Raw genomic sequence first — 25,904 nt, 5'->3', positions numbered from 1 at the left:
TTAAATGGACAATAAACCCCCTCTAAATACGTAACAGGAAGTGTTTATCTCCTAATTGAACACATAATCTTTCGAGTGCATCTTGAGATTCCGATGTGTTCGTAAATTATTCATTTTGTTTACAAATCTTAAATTAATTCTCCAAAAGTGGGCATGTTAAATATCCAATTTTTCTGGAGCTCATTGTCCGAGGCTAACATTAACCATGCATAATAGGGAATGAGGCGGTAACACTTTTACAAGTTTAATTAGCGATCCTTATAATAATATCACAATTCAACAAAAGTGTAGTAAATAATTGATTTATTATGCATCATTAACAACAGTATACGTATATATTATTAATAGTATAAATAATAACAACAATGGAATGTATATAAAGGTTAGAAAAGAATGAATTTTCGAGTAAATTATGCTTACTTCTTTTTCGTATCGAGATAATTATAATAATATGCCTTCAAGTTACACAATATCAGTTTTATAAAGTCATTTTGAATTATTACACAAAATGTTTTGTTTATAGTAGCAAGTCGTTATGAATTATTACACAAATATTTAGGGGAATGATAATGCTTATAACAGTCATTATTAATTATAATTCTAAGAAAATAATTATAACATTAACACTAGTTTCGAATTGTTTTATAATAGATGTTTGTGGTTAATATTTTAGGGAATGATGGCTTATAACATTTGCTATTGATTATAATTCGGAGTACACAATTATAACAGTATTTATATAACAGTATATTTGGGATGTTGTTTTATAATAGATGTTTAAATGTTGTACGTTGTACAGGGTGAATAATGTCTTATAATAAATATTAGCCATAGTTATTAACATTAACAATATTTTTGGGAATGATGTTTTATAATAAAAGTCGTTATTAATAATAACAATTTTTGGTGGAATGATGTTTCATAATAGATATTAGCAGCCATTAATAATAATAACAATCTTGAGAAATGACGTTTTAGTATAATTATTAACAGTCATTATTAATAATAATTTTGCTTGGGAGAATTATGTTTTATAATAGATATTAATAGTCGTTATTAATAATAACAATTGTGCGGAATTATGTTATATAATTAATATTAGCAGTCGTTATTAACAATAACTATTTTGAGGGAATAATGTTTTACAATTAATAGTAGCAGTCGTTAATAATAAAACAATTTTGATGGAATGATGTTTTACAATAAATATTAACAATCGTTATTAATAATAATAGTTTTGGTGGAATGGTGTTTTATAATAGATATTAACAGTCGTTATTAATAATAACAATTTGTGGGAAATGGTGTTTTACAATATATATTAACAGCTGTTATTAATAAAAACAAATTGTGGGAAATAACAGTCGTAATTTCTAGAAATGATCTATAATAGATAACTACAATGTCGTTATTAATTATAAAATAGTTTAAAGAATGATGTTTTACATAGCACCGAGTAAAATATAAACCTATACCCGTATTAAAGATAATACCTTATAAGACGTTAGCGGACGATAGATATGTACTTAATTTAAAAAGATATATTAACGAAATGTTCTGTTGGTGTATTTATGTAATCAGTATCCACGCCGAACAACCTTGCATCAACAACGTACGGAGGGAGATACATATATATGAAGTTAGCCTAGTTGACCACCTTATTATTTGCTATCTAACCCCCACCTTGACATTGCTTATAATTAGTTCGGCGAATCTTACTTATTGGGCCAACATGATTTATATTCTATGATGTAATGGAAGTGATTAAGTTCGTTTTTAAATTTTTAAAGACCAAGTTAGCTTTTAGACCACAATTAAACTATTCCAAATTTGCTTTATTAGCAAATGAATATCATAAACTTACTGGTTTCAAATAAAGTCAAAAAGACGTGATGAAATGGAGCGGATTTAAATCGCATTCATTTTCCCAAACATGAACTTGTTTTAGTGTAATCTTACAAAATCTATACATGGTTTTGATGACACTTCAATATAGCATAATTATAATAGGTTAAATTTGTAAAATCTTAGGCAAGTTTTTGTGCGTAGTTATTTTGGGGGAAAAACATTCTCTTTATAATTGCCGATTACGTTGCCAGCCGGTTTGTAACTGGCTACTACCACAATTTTTCCTCCGGCTGCTCTGGCTTTTCCTATTCCCAATTCTTTACTATCCTTCCATACCACTTGTGTAAAATGGCCTGAAATAAAATTACGTCAATCAAAAATAAAAAATGTAACGTATTTAAAGGGCGTCTATTATATGAAACCTTACAATTGACGAAAATGGACCTAAATGAAATGAAATGAAATGGGGTTTAACGTCCTACTGTTCTGCTCCTAAACTGGGCTAATGAAGACGGGCATATGCCATACAGTGTGCTATGAGGGAAATTTTGCTCGGACAGCGGCGCTACGGCCTACTCTTATATCGAATTCCAACTGCCAAGGGATCTTTTATGTGCACCCCAATGTGTACACGGGACCTCGGTTTTTCCTTCCATTCGAACGACTAGACAGCTGTCCTTGTCAGGCCCTCCGACCTGCATCACTGACAAGGGGAAACCACGGCCAATGCAAGGATCAAACACCCGACCTCCAGGCTAGCGAGCCAGCGTCTTACCCACTAAGCCACGTGATTCCCGAAGAAAAAAAATGGACCTAAAAGTATATGTCAATGTAATATGAGTGAACATACAATGTACATGTAAAGTTATTTGAATTCAATTTTTATTTGTTTTTTTATCGTAGTTTATAAACAATTAAGTTCGATGAAATACGCTAACACAAGTTTGATATTTTGCGGTAAAGAATTGCTCGTCCACCAATTTATGTGTATGCGACAGCAATCAATCGCTCGTGGACCACTTTTTTTTATCATGTTCTTTAAATGGCATTTAGTAACTGGATAGAGTAACAACAAAACACATACTTATGGAAAACAGCTACTAGTGTATTTAAGGCGACGTTTCGTAGAGTATTCTCTCAACGTTATCAAGTTAATCATGTGATTTTACAAAATGGCAGCCCCACCACCCACCCTCACCCGGTCTAAAACCGTGGCAATCCCGCACCCGTTGCCTACAAATTGCTTGCACGTGCACACACCCATCTCCAACGTAAGCTATTCTTTATGCTGAGCGAGTAAATCTCTATTCTTTTACTCTCACTTTAGAATTCCTGCAATACTATCTGAATAGGTACGTATATATTTCAGGCAGGTATATTGGGCCAGCTAACTTATAACCTCTCTATTTCCATCCATACTTACGTTAACCAAGAAATATGCATGTCAAATAATCAAGGTAACCACTTTTAACAAATATGAGACCGAGCAAATATGATTCCTTGTTTTTAAATAACAAAAGAGGAAGTTTCAAAACGGTCCAATTTGAATAATGTGTGGCGTATATTGGACTAGGTGGTTCAATATATGTAGCCTTGATCCACACAGCCAAACAATAAATATTAAATGGAAAGTTAAGTAAACCAGTTTTTTTCTCGATGTTGATTATGCAACTAACCTGTTCCTAATGACCTCTGTGAACTATAATCATGTTTACTTATTTCACTATACCATTGTTCAACAGCTTCTTCACCTGTAATTAAAATAGCGGGGAAAACATTTTATTAAGTCTACAACTGCTGTCCGAGTCCAAGAAATGATTTTTCTATTGTTGGAAACATAATTTCGAACTCATTAGCTTGTAGGTATGTTATATCAATCAGATCTAAAGTAATTTAACACTGTTGAATATTGATCTTCAGTTTTGAAAGCCAAATAAGATTAATGCCAACTGCGCATATCAAAAACACGGTACTTGAGATTGGCACAAAAAGCCGTATTCAAGTTGGCGTTATTTCTGCAATTCCCCAACACACACACCCATACTAAGTGCCGCAAAGTGCAAACGTCTCTGATTATTGGTTTCGGTTATCTCAAATAACTCGTATGAGTAAGGGTATAACTATTTGGATTTCAAAAGTAAAGAGCAATACTTATTTAGAAGGGGTATTAGATCACTGGGCGAAATTATATTTAGTATGACTATAAAACTGTAAAATAGGTTCTAAGCTTACTTACTAGTATAATCCCCTCCGCCTGAAGACCATTTACATGCGATATTCTCTCCCAAACGTTGGCCTTTTAAATTGCACTGACTGTGCTGGAAGCTGTCTGTAGTCGCAAGTTGTTCGGCCCATTTCTGCGCATAATCACTCAATTCCGGGCTATGTTTTAATTCCGGTACACCGTGCTTTGCCCTTAATCTATTGTGAACTTTGACACATCCATCTATAAATTCAGTCATGGTTTGTGGGTTTTGACGTGATCCAGAAAAAGAATCCGTAGTGGTGGAAGGCTAAAAAGTAATTTTAAATGCAAAAGATGAGATTTATGTTGTATTGAATTACTAGCTAGTCAAGACACAGACATATTTATAACAAAAACACGAATGATGAAAACAGAAAGTATGGGAAAAAATGACAAAAGTAGAAAATAAATTATGATATGAAGTCAGGAATAATCTGCTTGAAAGCCAGCAAAATCTAAACTGATTTACATGTATTTCCAATGGTGTCACATTTCAAGAGCTTTTAACACCACTGTGACGGAAAGTAGCATCACTTACACTTACATGGATATTTATATTCCAATACGTTTCCGGGAGCAAGACAGTGTCAGACTTCCGATGAACGTCCTCTCTAAACCTTTAAAAGTGCTGGCTTAGAAATCAACAGTCATATCTTATGTTGAAGTAACTAAGGGACGGGTGATTAACTATTATAATAAACAAACGGTAACCGTGTTCATATACATTGTAGATACATATTAATAACCTTAATTATATTATTTTGTTTTGGGATTTAATCTATTGATTTATTCGAGTGTAGTGAGGCATGTCTAATATTAACAAGATTCATTAAGTCGCTTGGGAGACAAACACAAGACGTAAAGAATTATATATTTAGACTGTCCCATGCTGAACTGTGCAGAAACGGAGATTCTTTCCCCCGCCATATCAAGGTTTCCTTTCCATATCCATATTTGGAGGCTGTTTGAAATGAACGAACGAAAAAGAATGTTTTGGTCTGACTGTTTGACGATTCGCGATAAGTAGAGAAGTGGGTCCTACGGATTCAGGGTTCCAAAGGATTCCATATAGAAAAACACTATTAATATTAACCTTATCTGAAGCATTTCTGTTAAATCTTCCTCTAGTATCAAACTATAAAACACAAAATTATCATACATGAATATAGGATTTAAAAATAGGGCAGACAAAGGAGCTGACCATTCTTGCTATTTTTAAATGGCGAACCGTTCTAATCTAGTTAAAATCCCGAGTATCCGATGTCTTGTTTTGTTAATAAATGTCTAATTAAGATTTAGCTCTCACATAATGTATGTTTAATATGAAATCTCGAATCTAAAATCTAATTTAGAGGAATTTGTTGTAGCTTAACATAAATAAAAATCAGTTGCTAATTTACTCTGGATGGTTCAGGTCGACTAGTTTCACTCCTTGCAAACATCCCACCAAATCTATGGGAACCACTGTCACCAAACTGCAAAACAATTTACAATAAGTTATTGCTGTAAGATAGATATGGAGCTGAATGTGTATCTATTTAAATTAGAATCATTAACAATAATTGGTTATTCATACTCATGAAGAGGAACATAAATATTTCATATGATAGATGCGATTATAATGTCAGTTTCTATATATCTATATGATCATATGCGATGACAAAGCGCTCTCCCAATAAAAGAGAAACACAAACAAACATAATCCAGATAGGAAAATAAATCCGGCGATCAATTTTAAAAAAATGAACCGTCCTCTTTAGAATATATAGATATACCATATCGCGTACAGTAAAATGCGTGTTGTAGATATATATATGTATAATCGCCGAAAGGCTGCTGCTCATGGAAACTGAACATTAAAGATACATTAGTTAAGAGTTTAATAAAGAGTTGGTCATTCTTGCTATAATAATTCAAAAATAGATGATAAAAAAAGAAAATTTTGAAAATTTCATTCAAATTACTTCATTCTCGGCCAAGGTATCATTATTTATAGTTATGCCAAGATGTGTGCACAATGGTAACCAAGGCACTGGTATAATCGGAACTTAACCTCGCTTTCCTATTTTTAAATTAAATTTTTAAATGGCGAACCGTTTTAATCTAGTTAAAATCTCGAGTATCCGATGACATCGAGAGTTGATTATGGTCTGGATAGGTTAAGTGATGTCTAATTAATAGTTTAGATAACATTTCAGGCCTAAAGAAAGACCTGCAATAGCAGATTTAGCTCTTGCATAGTGTATCTTTAAGTAGAAGTTGTACTGTAGGACACAGATCGTGATTGTGTTGTATATTGCTCTATGAAGCATTAATTGTGGCATTTCCCAATGAAACAAATAACAATATGTATATTGATTTAAGATAAGATGTCAAAGATTGTTTCTTTAAGAAATGGTTGCAAAGTAAATGTGCCAAAAAGTGTAAAACTGACTGCATTTAGATTAGTATCCTAAAAGATGGTTTTAAAAAATAAAATAAAAATGGGCTTTCTGGTCTGTAAATAATCCAGTAAGACATTAAGATATAAGTAAGTTCAAGTACATACAAAAACTCCTTTATGAATAGTGTGAGAAATCATTATGGTTGATATAATACCTTAAATTGACCATGGTGCTCATTCAAACATGACTTCTAATCGCATTTAACATGGCGAGAGACTTAATAAATCAGAGTTGTCTTACCATGTCCATTTATTTTACTTCTATTGATTGTATAGATGATTTTGAAAGCAAATGCTTGGTTAAAATTGTGGGTGTGCACACTAATCTTATTATGGACCAAGCTTCTGTAAAGAGTTTATTTCAAATTTCATCATGAAGGTCAAGAAGTCACTACCTCGAACATAGTTGACAATGCAATCACGACACAGGTACATAAACCCCCATGATTTCATGGATAGTGGTTTGTTTCCGCATATGTAGCCTACTTTTTGGATCAGGAACTGGGCCCTAACTACTACTCATCTTCTTGTTCTTTGGGGGCAACGCTATTTGAAAAGAAAAAAAACCTTAGACTCGGCCAATTCATGTACGATCGACATAAAACTTGTTTTTAGGAAAATTTTGCATCGATTGACGGACTTCGATTTTGGATATGACGTTTATCATAATTTCAAGAGGGCTGCGATGACGTCATACTTCGATCATGGTCCATTGTACGTTAATACTTGTTTGTACACACGACACACACTTTCTACTAATTACTTGCGACTTATTAACTCTCCCCAAGTCTATGAAAATACTTGATAATATACTGATTTGATCCTTGTTTGTCTTTTGTTCATATCATGAACCAAGGGAACAGAAATGAAATCTTGGGCGGAATTTTCCACAATAATTTACATTAATGTTCAAACGAGTCGCCCACTGACGTGATTTGCCGGTTCAAGCCAGTTAAAGGCAACGATTTGCAACATAAATTTTATCCAACGTACCGGTTCATTGCCAAAACTTCCGAAACCTTGCTGGTTACCATCATTATCATTTTTTACAGTCTCTTTTCTGTTGGTAATTCTGCTGCCATCTGGTTTGGTAATGGTCTCTTCTTCAATGATTTTGGTAACTTTGTTGGCACCATGTCCCTCGGTTACAGTAAAGGTCCTGGTACTGCGACTCTCTCCACTGGATTGATAGCCTCGGGTAGAAATACTTTCTGTGGGATAACCGCTTCCACCAAACAAACTTCTCTTCATATCATTAAAGTCATCGAAGGAATGCGTCGTTGAGGTAGAATTATTCGAACTCCCGTATTTTTCACTTTTTGGGAATTCGGTGTTATTGTTAAATCTACTGACTGAGGAAAAATCATCTCCACCAAATTTTGTATGTAGTTTTTCTAGAAGAAACAATACACCCCATAATCTGATTAGAATTAGATCATACATATTTTGTTACTATTCCGATCTAAGAGCGGATTCATTGTAAAGATCTACATATTATATCCTTATACAGTTTAAGATACTACCGAGTCTGCTTTCTATCCGTATTCTTAGCTACCAAAATATCAAAATACATGTACCTGATTTTGGAGAAATTTACGTAAATATCAAGCAGATGCAACAATCAATACTTTTATATACATGATTTTAAGCTTTTACCTCTTGTTGGTTGTGGTAAAGTTATCTTGCCATCTTTTGGTGGCAGCACATTGTACGCATATTCTCCAATCATATTACCAGCTGGTAAATAATTAGCTACCACTATAATTTTACCATCTCTAGTCTGAGCTTTACCAACACCTATCTCTTTACTACCTTTCCACACCACCTGAGTAAAATGGCCTGAAATTGAATTAGTCCAAAATGTTTCCATGTTTTTGTTCATTTTGCAATTCTCAGTCGAACAGTTTTACATGGTTAGGAATAATCAATCAGCGTTCAAACGTATATTTCTAAAGATTTCTGGTTCAACTAAAACTGGTAGGTCTCTAAAATATATTATAATTGGGTGTTCGATGAACACGAGTCCAAGTGGACTTACTCGCCCATCGGTTGGTTGGGTCAGGTTATCAATATAATAATTATGTGCAAAAACTCTACACTTGCATGGGTACCTAAAGGCTCATATACCTACAAAATGTTGTTGAAGTGGTTATAGAAAATGTCTAAATTTGACCCTCTATGATTACCCCATCCTAAAGGCTCATATACCTACAAAATGTTGTTGAAGTGGTTATAGCAAATGTCTAAATTTGACCCTCTATGATTACCCCATCCAACAAATATGAACAAGCACTACCCACGCAATATAACCACATGTACCAAATGACGAATATAGCAACATAAACATTTAAACCGGTGGTCCAATGGACAAAACATCTTTATAGTGGTATTTTTACCTGCATTAAGTGTTCTTGGTTCGCCGCCAAATGTATACATCTTTACTTCTCCATACCATTGATCTGTTACTTCCTGGCCTAGAAGATGAATATTTGAGAAAATATGAAGTGTAATAAACACTAAAAAATATAGAACCATCGATTGGAAATCATATCCAAACTACCACAAATAAAAAGATTTATTACCAAAACCATCGCGATTCTTCAAACAAAAAGTTTTTGGCAATCTACAAATTTCAGAGTAACAGCCATTATATTATACACGTACAAGATGATGAATGGATGAACGCTGACGAAATATAGTAGTTGCAACGTCAGGTTTTGTGATTTACGATCTGTAATAATTAACTAGTTTACTTTATTGTGGGCCTAGTGGATAATATGTAATAATAGTTTGAGGTTACATATCCTTTAAACATTATATTTACCGGTATAGGCATCAGGCCTGGAAGACCATTTCATGGCAATGTTTTCACCAAGCGGTTGTCCTCTATGACTACTGTTGCTATGTTGGAAGGAATTGGTTGACGCTAATTGATCCGCCCATTTCTGTGCAGTTAGTGATAACTCTCGTGACTGAGATAACGGTCCCGCCTGATGGCAAGAACGATATGCATTATGCGCAGCTATGACTTCATCTACAAACTTCCTGTCCATGCCCGTTGGTTTCTGAAATACATGTGATATGATAATTTAGATAAATCTCTTCCTGGCATTGTCACATTTTCGGAAGTAACCACTTTCAATATTTTGTACTACAGTGTGTGTGGTTATACAAGGATAAAACTTACTTTAATAAAAATCTTTTTATATCTACATTAGACGTGTAATAGCTTAAATATCTTTATTCTCAAATGAGGATCCTGTTCTAGTTTGGATTCTTCTGGGTTTTATAGCATGTCCGAGGGCTGGTAGTAAGCGTTTACGGTGTTGTACTAGCTCGGGTATGCTTTGACGAAAAAGACCAAGAAGGAAGACAATCGCAACACGATAAGCTCGAAACGGTATATCACAAATAATGCTTTGCATCAATGAATTTGAATCACAATGTGATCTATTAATTCATAATAAAAATTGACTTCAAACGGGGTGTTGGATTTCTCTCTTTAAAAAGCTCAGTGTGTATGTATGTCTACGTAATTTGGAGACGAAGATGGCACCATGCATTGTCAACTGTCAAATTTCCTTAACAAGAACCTGGCAAACCCCCCTTCTGCAAAACTTCCTGGATCCGCCCCTGTATTTACCACACATTTTATAATTCTAGGATTCGTCATGACTTGAGTGTTTAAATGAAATCTCAATGGTAATATAAGGAAGAAATTGATTTAGATCTAATCGGTTTATGGGGCAATTCATAGCCTAAATACAAGGGAAGACATCCATAAGGTTTGTGAAAAAAAATAATAATGCGACAATGGTTGAATTAAAAATAAATATAACGCTATGGAATAAATCCTTTTTTTAAAAAACAAACACGATGCACTAGTACTGTATGTACTAATTGAAAGTACAACAAATTATATTATTTTCTTACTTGGTTAATGAGTCATTAAAAACTTTATATTTAATTTATGTGTACTGGAATGTAACATTATATATAAATTATATTACCCAAACTTAAAAGAATAATGAATGTTCGTAGCTTAACAATCAACTATTATGAAAATGCAACCATCTATTAGGCCTATACTCTTAATATGCCTTTCACTATTACTAGTACAACCACGAGTCAACATGACTATAAAATCGTGGCTAACACTAAAGCTTTCTTACCTGCTGACTAATTCGAGTCTTTATAAAATTCATATTGAATTATTTAATTCAACCTTTCCAGCGCCAATCTTCCTAATTTCTAAATTGTCATTATCTTTCACAAGCACGTGACAATAGGAAATTAGTCAGAAACACCACGCACAAAGGGCCCTGATAATTTTTTGTGTCATTCCTAACTTGTTCTTATTACACAAGTAGGCCTGCATCATTTTAAAAATAAACCCCAAACACATTAGATGACATTGACAAATTTCTAAATATTGTGCTACATTTTTCACAAAGTATTTTTTGACAATACTTAAAATAGAAATGATTTAGCCCAACTTCATATACTGGCATAAGCAGGAAACAAACGCGCGCAATACATTTGACAAGGAAACCCCCACTTACAGTATTAAACTATATCATAAATTTAAATATCTCAACCTTTTACTGAAATTAGATTATATCTGTCCTCAGATACAAACATACCATACACAGGATACAAACCATATAATTTTGATGGAGCAATTATTAATGATTAAACTCCAATGATTTATATACAGCTTTGCATTTTACAAACCGATATTTCTAAATGTTCGTTTTGTAAAAATTAACTAGAAGAAGATGACAGCATTAGTTTTCGCTTATAGTTTTTAACAGAAATTAACTACATAGCCTACCTTTTTATGGAATATAAAATACACGTCAACACTTTACTGCCGCTAATTTTAATAAAATATTTCTATGGTTGAGGTATTTGTTAAAGTCATCTAGATGTATATAGATATAGTGCGCAGTAGAGCTTACTTTCTGCTCTAATAACGAAAAAAAGGACAAAAATGTATTTCAGTACCGTTTTTATATCTATCATGACTCCAGTTTTTATCTAACAACAAACATATTTTAATGGTCTTTATAGTCATTTATGACTATAGAAATGATAATGTATCGTGAGCATCCAAATATACACTGTCTTAAACAGCACGAAATTGATGTATTGTTTCCATCAGTGATCTCTTTTAGCACAATAACATTAACTTTTCATATAAATGTGTTCAATAACCTTACTTAAAATAGATTAAAATTATGTTTCTAAATATTAAGTGGGAGTTGGTTTGTTAATAATTGTCGTTTCAATGTTAGCTTCTCTTTCGAGAAAAGAACACACTTTCGATATAACTCATCCTTGACTTTCTCTCAGGACATGCCATTTTGACCGATGACAGATCGTCATCCCACAAAAAATGTCACGGCTATAGTGTGTTTTTTTTCTAACAATAACATCAATTAGTAGATGGTTTATGTGTAACTCGCCATGGTATCTAATAAAATAAAGTGTGAAATTTATTTTACTAAATCTTTTTAAATAAATACCATTAGTCCGTAAAGGTGACTTTAAACCTTACTTCACAGGTGTTAGTCGTTTAGCCTGGGGGACCACACACTGTCACTGAACCATACCATTTAAGCTAGAATATAGTTACTAATAACCAGCGTATCCATATTAGCAAGGCCGATGTGACACTGCCAGACAAAACATCGACATGTACAGGTAACCATAAGCGTTGATGAGACCTTGCTTTTCTTACACTATTGGTTAGTGCCTTAATTCTAGTCAGGAGTGGCGATAGGGATGGGGTGGAGTTATTTATAGGCAAAATCATGTTTACTAGCTTTCCCAAGAGCCTTTCTGAAAAACGATACTGTTCTTAATTTTCGTAGTTCTATCAAAGGTGAAAAATCCTAAACTTGCAAAGAACAACAAATGAACCTGCCCAGAAAATATAATTGTATCCGATCATAATCAGATTTTGAGAAAACCCAGAAGTTTTTAGTTGCATTAGAATTATCTGTTGTGTCATCAGACTATAACATATGACATTAGATGAACGATACCCATTATGATTAAGATATTTCTTGTTTGATTAAGTATATTGATAACATATAATTATTAAACGTAGAATGTAATTATGAATGATATATAATATTATATAGTAAACACACACTATTGTGATTGTATTAAAGCCATGTATGAGGTAACTTAATTGAATTACTATCACAATTCTTTATTGATCTATTTATATAGCGCTTATATCCTATATTTGATTCTGTCGTACCCAGTCAATATTGAACATACATAGTTAATGCATTTTAATATACAAATTTATGAATACATATATTTAGACCAATGCAAGTGTCAATGTTTGATCTAGACTAGGGTCAATTAGTTTCACGTACAACTATCGAATAATCAAATATAAAACTTCCTTTAAATGAATCCAGTGGACGAAATGGGCATTGCTTGCATTATTTTTTTTTGACAATACGTTCAGCGAACTACGAATTCATATTAATGGTATTCATAAACAATTTGGGGGTATTCTTTACTACCGCTACGTATGAATGAATGTCACATTTGCATAACCTATGAGCATAATAACCCCCCCCCCCCCGACTTTCCATTGATTGCATTATTTCAGGTATCTATTCCTTTTTCATCCAAAACTGTATCACTGAGATTCAAGCTTGTCTCCATTGTTCCCGTTGATTCTTCCACCCACCCGTTGTACTTTCAGTAAGGGGTCATTTTGTTGCAGTCTCGGAAATCTAATGTGTATAATTCATACAATCTTTTGTTTATCTTCTTTATTAATTATAGGATTTGCATGTTGCTGAATAAATAATAGACCAAGCGATATGTATTTCTATTCCTTATCGATATGTAAATACACTAGAACAAAAGCCGCATATAGATACATATACGTATATTATTATATAGATAACATCAGCGATATAATGAACCTGTTATATACACATATATAGGTCATCAGCATCAGCCGAAGGCGTATCCACGCCACTTTGACACATACACAAAGCGGTCGATTCAGTACAATTACATTACACTTACCGGGGTATGTATCCGAGAATGGAAAGCTCTTCTTTGACTCCATGTCTGATCCAGAGCTAACATCGGCATTCCAATTTCAACCATCGTGTCCAGGCCTTTAGGTCCACTTTAACAGATATACGTCCCTCTCTATAAAACCCCAAAGCCAGCGACACAAGTTCACATATAAAACATTAACCTGTTTTGTATATCATACGATGCAAAACGGCATGTCATGTCAGAGGTCATCTGGCCTAATTTACTCCCATAATCCACGCAATTATCTTTGAAGACCGATTTAACGAGACACTCAAAATACCAACTTCCACATTTGTTTAGATTTTGTGTCACATGTGGCGTTGAAACTATCTCATCGACTTAATATTTAAGCCGAGAGAAGATCGATATATAGACCATTCTAACAGTATATACTCGTCATGAATGGTGCATTGAAGCTAAACTCGTATAATATGGTTAACTGAATGTGAATAACAATTTGAACTTGTTATATTGGGAACGGTACAAATACACGACACAACCTGTATACATTGTCATCGTGTCCTTTAATGAGAATAAAAGTCCGCCTTGCCCTTCTTGTCTAAATATATGTTTATAAACTGGTTTATATTGTGACGACTTAATTTGTATATATATTTCTCTTCTGCTTGTTACAACCAGGTCCATTGTGTGCAAACTCTTTCTGCTTTATGTGCATATATGGCTACCGTGCATTCAATAAAGGGGATAGGGGGTACACGCAGGACCTTATTTTCCCGCGAATAATTTCATACGTAAAACCTATTTGAAAGAACTTATGTTTTACTTGCATTATGGACATTTTACTGTGAATTAAGAAGAAAAATCAACAATTTCTGATACCCACATTTCTTCGTTCTTGTGGTGTTTAATACAGTATAAACATATAACTTTCGGTCGTTATAAATAGATAGTATTGAAATCCGGCATTCTTAACATTCAAGACGTTTCACGTAGTATCGGGTATAATTTGTCACCTTGAAGTTAAGTTGATACATTTACATTAATGTATTTTGTAGGACCTGGGTTTGAGTTTCATGAAGTCGCTATGACTCAGCGAGTAAGATGTTGACTCGTTAACCTGGCGGACCCGGGATCTTTATTTTCCGGTTGGTTCACCCTCGTCAGTGGTGTAGGACGGGTCTGCATAGGGCAACGTTTAGTCGTTCGGATGAAATGAAAACCCATGTCCCGTGTACACATTAGCGTGCACGTAAAAGATCCCTTGGCAGTTGGAATTCGATATAAGAGTAGACCCTAGCGTCGCCGTCCAGACTAAATTTTCCCCATAGCACACTGCATCATACATGGCATATGCCCTTTTTCATTAGCCCAGTCGGTACAGAAAAGTTGGACGTTAAACCCCATTGCATTTCATTTTTATTTCATATTTGACTGAAAAGAAAAAGATACGTGTTTTCTCTGTCAAACACGGTCTAACATAATAAGATAAGGTAAGATAAATGTCATTGCATAAAACCGCCCACAGGGAGCAGCATACAATTGTATAAATCACAAACAACAAACACACATCCGTATATGAGATAGATGCTATGCTGACCCTTGCACTACCTTTTCAAAGTCGACGCGTAAAGAGGCCTAAATGGAACACGATACCTAATACAATAGAATTCGGTTGATTATATATATTTTAAAATATTATGTACAATGCACCAGGCACACTATATATTAGTTGGGGCATATTTTATGTATTGCATCAAAACATCCCATGACGACTTCATACAATGTACAATAAAATGCAGTAATAATATATTAAATACTGCGGTACACAGTAAATTACGAATAAAGTACGTTCACGTGAACGAAAACCCGAGATCCCGTGTACACGTTAACGTTCAAGAAGAAGGATTTTTGGCAGTTGGAATTGGTTCAGAAGAATACCCTATTTATTTGCCCACACTAAATGGAATAAAAATGGTGTAATAATATATCAAATTGTAGAAATTATAAAGCACTATCTCTTCCATTGCTTTATAATATAATTTTCACATATTATTACAAGTTATTGCAATGTTGTTTCAAACACTCGATGGTTTTGTAAGAAAACTATTACATGATTAAGGCCGAAACTAAATTAAATAAAATAATATCGGGGAAGATATGTATGTATATTGAATTTTAAAGCTTTACCGGTCAAATTCTGTGAAGATGTGTCAAGCAATTAAAAGTATTAAATGTAATGAAACCTTTATACAAAATATATACATTGTGGTGCTTCTTCATTTCACCTCATTGAATAGAGATGAAAGCTGTAAATGGCGCCTTTGGAAAAAGGATATATAAATGGATAAAACCATTTACTACTTGAATAAAGACTTAGTAAACAGAACCCGATAAATCAAATTATTAATACACAATCCCAAATCCGCGGAGAATTAGACGTTCTGGAAACGGTAGTAAAATTTGACGTTATTGGCTTTCTTTTTGAAGTAGGGGTTCGGCAAGGTTCTGTTTTAGATGTAATATTGTTCATTTTGATGAATGAATTTTACCCGAATCTGTCAGCTATATATATATACAGAAAAATATCTGAATGTTAACATACTAAATGTACGTGTGGAATTTCTCATCCTGTATTATCATGCTAGACAACACGAAACTTATCGTAATATAGATAACAATTTGCTAATTAAATAATTCCTAAAACAAAGTCATTAAATTACAGAACACGCCCAAATTATATATAAGTATATTCCTTAAGATACGGATATATAACAGTTGATCCGGCATAAATATATCAATTCCACGTCTTACTAAGTTGATAACATACGTTGTTTTACAAAAGCCCACACCGAGAGAGAGAGAGAGAGAGAGAGAGAGAGAGAGAGGGATGGTGGTTTGTCGCATGATGGTGGGAGGGCAAGCATTGTGTATAGATTTAGTATACTCATAGGAATTCCTTGTGGTCTTTCAACAAAGACATTAAACACTCCCTACCTCCGCTTTCAGCACTTTTATGCAACTTATTATGAGGCACAAAAAAAGTTATATTTGTATCTTATGGATATCTGTAATTTCATCGCTTTGTTTCAAAGTATTTTCAATTCTAAACTTCTAAAGCGTATTTATAAACAATTCTAATCCTTGACCATACGAGATAACATAATATAAACATCTTATATACAACCTCAGAATTATGTAATGTTTTTACCAACATTTGGTGGAAATAATGCCAAAAAAAGAACCAAAAACAAAACAAAAACACCCACCCCACCCCTAACCTATAAACATAAACTAAACCAGAAATAGAAACACACATAACAGCCTTTAAAATACATATCATATAAGCATACGTTACCTTTTACTGGAAATATTTGTCCTATGTTTATATGTAAATATCTTCAAAATCAGCAAATAAATCCTATTATAATGTTATCGGGTCTTTGAATAAATGACCACAACCCCAGCGGTTTCTATTGATATGATCTGTGGGTCAAGTATATAACAATCATACAGTTAAAGGTTAAGTGACCGTGAGTGGACAGTTATATATTAAATGATTTATTGTGACTTCTTTATCACGTATTGTTTCAACAACGTGATGTTAATTTGACATAATAACTATTTTCGGAAAAAATGTATCACCTGGTTTTATGAATGTGACGAGACTGGTGAATTTACGTATTTACCACGAGTAGCTTAGAAAAGGAGCATAAGATAATAACGAATTGTTTTATGTGTTTTGCCTTTTACAACGTTCATATGTGTTTCATACTTTCATAAATTGATCTATGATCATGACTCGAAGCAAACTTTAAAATTTTACTATATTTTACGTAAGATATTTAAAATCGTTCAATATGAAATTGAATTCTTACAGTGCTTACCTGTGGACCGATTACAGATGTATAAGTTCCGCGGATGACCTCAATCCTGCCGATAGGTATGCCGTAACGTTTTGAATCAATGTTATCGAATCATCGCAAACAGTTCTTGAACGAGAACGAGTTTCGTTGCTACTCAGTTTCTTGCGATCATAGCTTTATAGTTATGACGTGACAATCGAGATTCTATACATATTGTATTATATTAAATCCCTTCATTTCTTTATTCAGAATATGTGGATGTGGGTTTAATTAACTTAGACTACAAGGACCTTATAGAGTCTCAACATATCACCACAAATATCCAGTTTTTATTACAGAAATACATCTACCAAAGTCTTCAGAACAGCATTTGCCATTGGGATAATACATGGTTCTGTACTGGTGTCAGTGTAGTTTATTTAAATTAAAACTCTCTAGGGAATGTTTTTATTTTATTTCTTTTTATCGCAAAATGTAGAATGAGATAAATATAACAAATGAAAAATTATATAAAAATAAGTATATACTGGCCGTTTTTATTAATGTGTTAAGCCAAGCATGCCAATGGAAAGGGTAAACCGAAACAAAACCATTAAGATGAGTTTACCAGAAGGATGTCTTTGGCAAGAGAATAAAAATATTGGTTTAAATAAAATAATTATTAATCATGTTAAGTTATAACATTTTATAAAGGTACATAAATAATTTAGGTATAAATATTCATCATTGATCAACTTCAAACTGGTGTTCAAAATTTCGTTTTACTTGTCTTTACTACACTAGGATCTGGAAGAGTTGTTAAATAACTCATGTTCTGGCTGCTGTGATGGATTAGCCAATGAAACAGTCTGTTGCAGCGAGTTCTTGGTTTGCGATGCACGGAACCATGAGTATCCAGCTAGAAACATCAACACTGATTGGTTAATCAAATGCCTGACGTCATTGGGTCAAAAGCCGCTCGCATAAACCCAAAACACGACCCTCACTACAACTGGTCAGATCTTCATGCAGTATAGGTTATCGAAAGTAGATTGATCTAAATCACTTCGTTAAATAATAAATAATTGATTACTTTAAAAAATTGAATTTATAAAACAAATGAAATTGAAATGGTAAGTTTGAAAGAAATATATAACTTACTGCTAGCAATATTCAGATGTAAATATTCATAAATCATGCATTTTCAGTCCAAAAATGTGATAGTTTCTTATTAGCAGGCCAAGCTATTATTATTAATTTATATAAAGTATTTATATATACTAACCTTATGTACAAACAGTTGTTTTGATAATCTAACTAATATAAAATCGTGACAATCATAATTTCGATTTATTATCTAGGTGTGGATCCATACTTATAATTCATTTTATATGCTTAATATTGTCATGATGTATTTAAGGCAGTCATATATATAACCACGAGATTTATAATTGGGGATATTGATTTAACATGGCTTTGACATTGCAATGTCACGTTGACTTTTGATTATGATTAAAGTGTTAATTTTAACACCCATGACCGCTCGACTAGATTTTGTTTTGTTATTAGTATCGGTTTAATATGAACATAAATCTGTAACATGAAACAGAGTAGTTACCGTACGTAATAGAACAGTCACATAACTTGCACAAGAAAATATAAAACTATTATAAACACGTTATTTGCATATTTATTTTTTAAACCTGACTGTAAATGTTGCCTAGAGTATATAGATAGCCTGCGTACCAAACCTCCTGCGACTACAAACAATCAATCAGATAGTATGTTAAGAAATAATTGACAGGGTACATTTTATGTTTCTAGTTTAAGCGCAATGTTACCAATTCATCAAAAACGACCACGCAAGAACATCAACTTTTTTAATGACCCCCGAACCCGAACCTGCCTTACTCAGAGGCCCATCTGTGTGCGCAGCTACGAGTAAGTGCTTGATGCTTGATTATCTTTTTGAATCGTTTAATGTTTTGTACCCCAGTTGGGCTGCTTTTTCTATTACTGTAATATCGCATTATATGTTTGAAATTATAATGAAATATATGACTTAATTTCAGTTCAGCAGTTATATAGGACGTGTTTCTATGTATTATCGATCTGCCCCACAATTCAATTATTTCAGAATTTGAAAATGTATTGTCAACACAGAGAACTTACCTCTACAGCTGAAAAGGATAATGTCACTTATGATGTAAAAACAATGTCATCTATGATGCAGTACACCACCCATCTACATGTATATAGATCAATGATGTTTTCAGCTATTCCATGTTAATACAAATGTATTCAAGTTTTAACTATTTTATTTGTGTTGTTCATGAGTCATGAATAGAATATCAAAATGGTCGATAAAATGTAACAAGTGTAAAATATTTGACTTCTATCTTTTAACAACAGATGTGTTGGGACATTATAGGCCCAATATTCAGTAATTAATGGTAAATGTAAACTGGTAGGCTAACAATATAATGTAGACTTAGCAAATAGCAAATTGATCCCAAAAGATATTACAATCTGCCAATTATATGGGCGATAACTCATTTCTGTCATTCTAATTACTATCTCAAGAACACTTCTCGATCCTTACTTATGTAGATAAGTAAAATGTGTATTGCTCTTTGACTCGGTATTTATTTAATAGAAAGTATCACTATATACATGTAGATACCCCAACTCCCTTATTATACCTTCTCACTTGCGATTTGCTGATGGCGCAAATATTACGTATGCTTAATTTACGTCTCATCGAAAGGTTTATATTTAAACAAGACCTACTAGTCTTGACTTCAATATCGAAAGATTATTACATCCAGCCGCTGAACAGATTATGTATGATTTCTACCGAGGTTGCAAAGCATTGAATTTGCAAGGATGGGTGTGCCCGGTTCTGACATAATCTAAAATTAAGGTTTGTGGTTCACAAAATAAATTAATATAACTTTTCAATTTGCTAATTACGGTTAAAATAGAATGCATCTTTATTTATACAACTAATATGTCGGACCTAGAAATTGACACAAATAGGTCGCAACATAATAATGTAATATGAATGTAAACTGATTTACATTTAATCGTTTCTGTTTTACTGTAATTTCTAATCAGTAAATGTTCGGTGAAATACGCCAGAAGTCTCAATGGAATGGCAATCTCTAGCGTCTGTTATTCCAGACTACACTGATAGTATTTATTGCGCATGCTCTCCAGATAAGAATATGGCGTCACCGTTTGACATGACTTGTGGAATATGTCTAGCCTCCTTCTTCGAGTCCCTTGTTACAAATGGCGCTGAGACGCATTATGGTACACGAATAAATTGTGTATTTGTCTTAAATATTGTCTTTTCCCTGTAAGATCAAAACATCATTGTTGATTTAAATTGACAAATAATTCGTGTTTTCAATGTCGAAAACTTTGGGTGATATTGAGTTAGAGACATAGCTACTTTAATCCAAGGCTCTGGCTTAGAATCCAAGTCACGTCGCAATAATTCTTCCCAATCGTGTGGCTTCTTTGTTTACAATTTTTTGGTTTCAGTGAAGTCGTGACTGTGCATTTTAAATAAATCGCTTTTAATTTAATAAAGTAGATGTAAGGTGATTAACATTGTGTCTTAAATCCATTATGTAATTCTATTTGACTCACAAATGAGTTGCATCTATTATCAAGTGATAATTTCCGTAGGCATGTATTACAAGTCAGGTCGATTCCAAAAGGAAAATTATTGGAATGCGTGATTATATAAGTTGTCAATGGAATATCAACATGATCAAAAGGATAGTCAGACGAAAGGATTCCCACTTTCGTACGTGTATCCTAGATTGAGATCAACACAGGAAAATGCAAATACTTTATTTGACCTCTTTCGAAATGACCCTCGGTGTTCCAATTTTCGAGGAAAACTAGAGACATAAAGCCAGTAGTATAACGAATAGATGTCTTTGATTTGTCGTTTTATGAGATAACCATCTATCTTCATTAAAAAGTTTACCTCTATCGATAAAGCTATAGTTTTCAGATGTAAACTATTTAATTAATTCTTGAATTAACTAAACAATCATCATTCCGTTTTAATTTTTCCAAACAAAAATCTAATCATACAGAGCTTTCTACATCACTAATCACAATCAGATGCACTCAATCCAAATTAATACTTTATTTGGACATATTCAAAACAATTTTTTTTTATCATAAACTTGAAATACCACATAAGAACAATGTGTAATACTTTATTATTTTTTAAAACTTAAATCGGAGAAGTTTAGCTCCTTTAAAATGTCGGCAAAAATTACTAATTACAGTTACCTAAATGTTATTTTAAATTTTAACCTTCTATCCAAACTGCAAAACATTGTTGATGGGAATCACATAAAAAATTGCTACAATATTCAACACCCTATTCAGGTTTATCAACCAAAAATATAAATTATATTTACTCACAGGTGTTAATAATTTAAAAAAAACCCACAATATTATATCAATTCTATACAGAACTGCCATGATCAGACAAAAGGAAGCGCGTCACTAAATCAACATTTTGAGAAATGAACAAAAAGGCAAATCTGTCTTTATCTACCGAAGAAAACGCCTTTCATATCACCATGTATTACTTAATCTGCTTTTAATTATTTATAAAAGTTTTACACCTTTTGGAAATACTGAAATCGAATTCGAAAGCAGAAATGCACTAAATAATCAATAACCAATATGAAGAAAAGTAGAAATTGAAAAAATGAAGTGGCATGTAATATATAAAACTCTGACAAAAAGGAATAAGTACATTTTTTACTTCTCAACTCCCTTTTGTCAGGTGTTTATATGCTTCCCTTTGAGCATCGAAAAAAAAAAGTTGTTTCCTCTTATCTTGCAATAACCAAATTGTCAGAATATGAAAGACGCAAAGAAATTGAATGAACAGAAATATGTCAAATCAGGGTCGAGATGTCAAAATACAAAAAACAAAAAAAAATATACTAATGTAAAAGTGCACAATTGTGATAATAACATCCAATACTTTACCATAGTAATTTTATTTCCGGACTATCAGCAACTGACCAATTGTGGTGTACACTTGACAGTAGACATGTTATAAAATGTATAAGAGAAGTTAGTGGCAATTCATGTATTAGTAACTTTATATTATTGATTAATCTATTTGTGTATCTCTACTATGTGATATATCTCGCGATTGATTAACGTACTAACTATTAAACCTGACAAAACCATAAATTCTGACCACGAGTATCCAATAAACTTGGTTACTAGTAAACATACTGAGTAATCAATAATATCAAGTTTATGCTACCAACTAAAGGGAGAAAACACACTCCATAGAATGCTTTTCTGTTGGTAGATTTCACATGGTTTATCGATTTTAATTGAGAAATGAATTTATAGCATAGGTTTATGGCATATGAAAATCCGGTGTCCTTCTTCCGCCCAATAGCGCCAATTTCCGATCCCGAAAGGGAAAGAAATGATTTGGATTAACCAGATATGATTTTATGGTTTGATAATTGGTAAAGAGAGACAATACACTACACAGAATGACTTTGTTTGCCGGGTATCACATCGCCGGAAACATTGAAATCAGGACACGTAATCATTGCCAATTTAAGGTTATTCGGTAGGTATGATTTCACGAAATAGCTATGTAGTGACGGGTGACGTGCATACTCTTTCTATGGCGGCTTGGTTAGACTGGCGCTGGATGAATAACCAGGGGGTCTCATGAGTTCCTTTGAACACTCCAGTCTTGTTTCTCATTGCTAGTAGTGACCCAGTAAACACTTGACAAAATATCTACATGGATTCAATGTTATTAATGACAATAATAAGGCTTCTATAGTGAAACAATGTCATATTTATGTTATCATTTCAATCATCAAGTTTCTATAGTGAAACAATGTCATATTTATATTATTTCTCCTTTTCATCTTGGGCTCCATGTGTGATTGAATCTAAAACATTGATCCAATGTTGTCAAGATGATTTTATATTGTTGTAAATTATTAAAATTAATCTACAATAATTAATCTACAATCAACTACTAATCTACATCAGTCAAATGAGTGAATTTGCGTATTTGTTTTTATTCCTTTTTGTGGGGGGGGGGGGGGCAGAACATTGATTTTAGGTTTATCTTGACCTAAAATCCATCATTTCATCAAAATTTGATTTAGTGAAACAATTATTCTCAATGTTGACAATGCAATATTTATTCAATGTAAGGCTAGTAGCACTGACTTCAGTTTCTGACTTCAGTTTCTGATCATGGGGTAACCACACCGAAAAAGTGCCACTTCGGCAACCAAAATATTGTAGAAGTGACAGTTTTCGGTAATAACTAAAAGACTTATCCTTGAAACTATTTATCACAGGAAAACATTAAACGTCATATACGGAGAACAGCCCATACCATAAGCAGAGTAACTGTCCTGGAAACGAGATGAAACCTAGAATGCTTTATGAATGTACAAATCGGTATTTATAATAAAATGATATTTAGGAATTAACAACGTTACAAAACATAAAAGACATTACAATAGAATAAAACAATAAGATTGTAATCAAACCCGGATGTGTCAAATGCCTGTCATTAGATTACTAGTTTAACGTCTATTAATAATGAAGGATTAATAGAAACTCAAGAATAATACAAAAGGTTAATTAAATGAATAAATAACAGATTATTGAAAGACTATATGTAGTCGAGCTATAATATCAAATGACATATCAAATGACGCGCTACCAGGAATCAGGGGCGGATCTAGGAATTTTGAAAAGGGGGGGGGGCGCTGCAAAATGAAGGCATTGACCGCGGAGACGGGGCACGCCGCTGTGGGGGGGGGGGGGTCCCCAAGAAAATTATCCGTCATTTCCTTGCATCTGTAGCCATTCCAAGAGCTATTTCCCAGACTGGTGTGTTTGAGTCAATGGTTTGAGTCATTTGGGATCCCTACAACGGGTTGGGAACGGACATATTTGAGTCTGAGAAAAGGCACTTTCAGCAGTAAAAAAGGGCACTGTCGAAAATTAGGGGGGGGGGGGGGGGCGCACCCCCATTGAATCCGCCTCTGGGAATAGCAAAATATTACAACTGTGCTATATCATAGAATATCGAAATATGAGTAGTCCTACATATATTCTACTATCTCGAATACCAAATTATTGTATCAAGAATGCCAAATACTCTATGTCAAATAGGATACAAAATTATTACAATTGGTTGCACAGCGTTTTAAGAATTACCTAATTTTATGAGTTTAAAAATCTGCTCTGTTTCTGCAATTTTCTATCACTTTTGGTCACTTTTTAAAAAAAAAAAATCATTAAATGACCTGGGAGGAAGACATGAACGGTAACTGACAAGGAAATATTTGTACGGCATTGGCAAACATATTTTGTAAAGAAAACTCACCTTATCTTACATACGCTACCCACGACACGATTTTGTATGTTGTTTACGCGCTTGAAGTGTAATGAAAACAGGAACTTGTCGACTGCTGTTATTTAATTGTTCTTACTTTTTTGATGTTATGTTTTCTCACACTTGTTGTACCTTCAAGTACTTGAACTGGATCACCGTGATCACATTCTCCGTGACGAAACATACTTAATCGTATTTTATTCAACAAAACATCGTTATAAAGTAATTTAAAGTGCGTGTACCCTAATTAATTAACATAAAATGTTAAAGTGGGAAAGATGGTAGACTTAATAGTATTTTATTGAACAAAACATCGTAAGGCGTGTAGCCTAATTAATTAACATAATAATGTTAAAGTGGGGAAAATGGTAGACATCGCGTGTTTGGGTGGATATGAACGGACAAATCAATCTATAGCATAAATCTTTGGCGTAAGAAAAAAACAGGTGTCTTTCGGTTGCCGAAATGATGAAAAGGGAGCGGGGGGATTGTGACTCAATGATTTGGATTCACCAGATATGCTTTAGGATTTGTCTCAACGAAAAGAAGTGAATATGAAATAAGTTATTTCCTCTACATAATTTCAATCGGTTGCTTGTGTCGTACGTGCAATGAAGGGAAATAAATAACAGTCATATTGCCTTGATGTTTCTGGGGTTTCCCTTCCCCATTTTAACATATTCATTTCTATTATTGCTGAAATGGTTCATGGATTTCTTAAACACACCAAAATGACAGTCCACTATAAAAATGACGAATACCCACAAAAATAAATCCCGTTCGTCCACGCATATATAGGACAGTTAATTATATTTAAAATACAGATGTGACGTCATCCTTTAATGTTGGCGTACCGTTATTTCAAATTTCAGACAAAATAACATTTTACCATTGTTAGACGAATCGTGAACCATAATGCGTTTCAGCGCCATTTGTAACAAGGGACTCAAAGAACGATGCTAGACATATTCCGCAGGTCATGTAACGTCATAGTCTTATCTAAAGAGCATGCGCAATAAATACTATCGGTGTAGACTAGAATAA

General features: G+C 33.4%; 1 protein-coding gene across 6 annotated transcripts; it reads right to left on the bottom strand.

The window, feature by feature from the left end:
* Window positions 1–288: 288 nt before the first annotated feature.
* On the bottom strand, window positions 289–24,987 carry LOC126808748 (uncharacterized). 6 transcript variants are annotated; one of them, XM_050533682.2, is made up of 10 exons: window positions 24,852–24,987; window positions 9,361–9,601; window positions 8,933–9,010; window positions 8,193–8,375; window positions 7,530–7,930; window positions 5,494–5,568; window positions 5,187–5,228; window positions 4,085–4,361; window positions 3,525–3,599; window positions 289–2,201 (listed from the first exon to the last, which is right to left on the bottom strand). In XM_050533682.2, the coding sequence occupies exons 2-10, from the start codon at window positions 9,587–9,589 to the stop codon at window positions 2,050–2,052; spliced, it is 1,512 nt and encodes a 503-aa protein (XP_050389639.1). In that variant the 5' UTR covers window positions 9,590–9,601; window positions 24,852–24,987; the 3' UTR covers window positions 289–2,049. The 6 variants fall into 6 exon arrangements, with proteins under 6 accessions (XP_050389639.1, XP_050389638.1, XP_050389641.1 ...); XM_050533681.2 differs by lacking the exon at window positions 24,852–24,987 and adding an exon at window positions 19,592–19,740; XM_050533684.2 differs by lacking the exon at window positions 24,852–24,987 and adding an exon at window positions 16,933–17,023.
* Between the last annotated feature and the right edge of the window lie 917 nt (window positions 24,988–25,904).

The sequence above is a fragment of the Patella vulgata genome, chromosome 1 (assembly GCF_932274485.2).
Source record: "Patella vulgata chromosome 1, xgPatVulg1.2, whole genome shotgun sequence".
Taxonomy (NCBI): domain Eukaryota; kingdom Metazoa; phylum Mollusca; class Gastropoda; family Patellidae; genus Patella; species Patella vulgata.
This window is presented reverse-complemented; position numbering and strand designations above follow the sequence as displayed.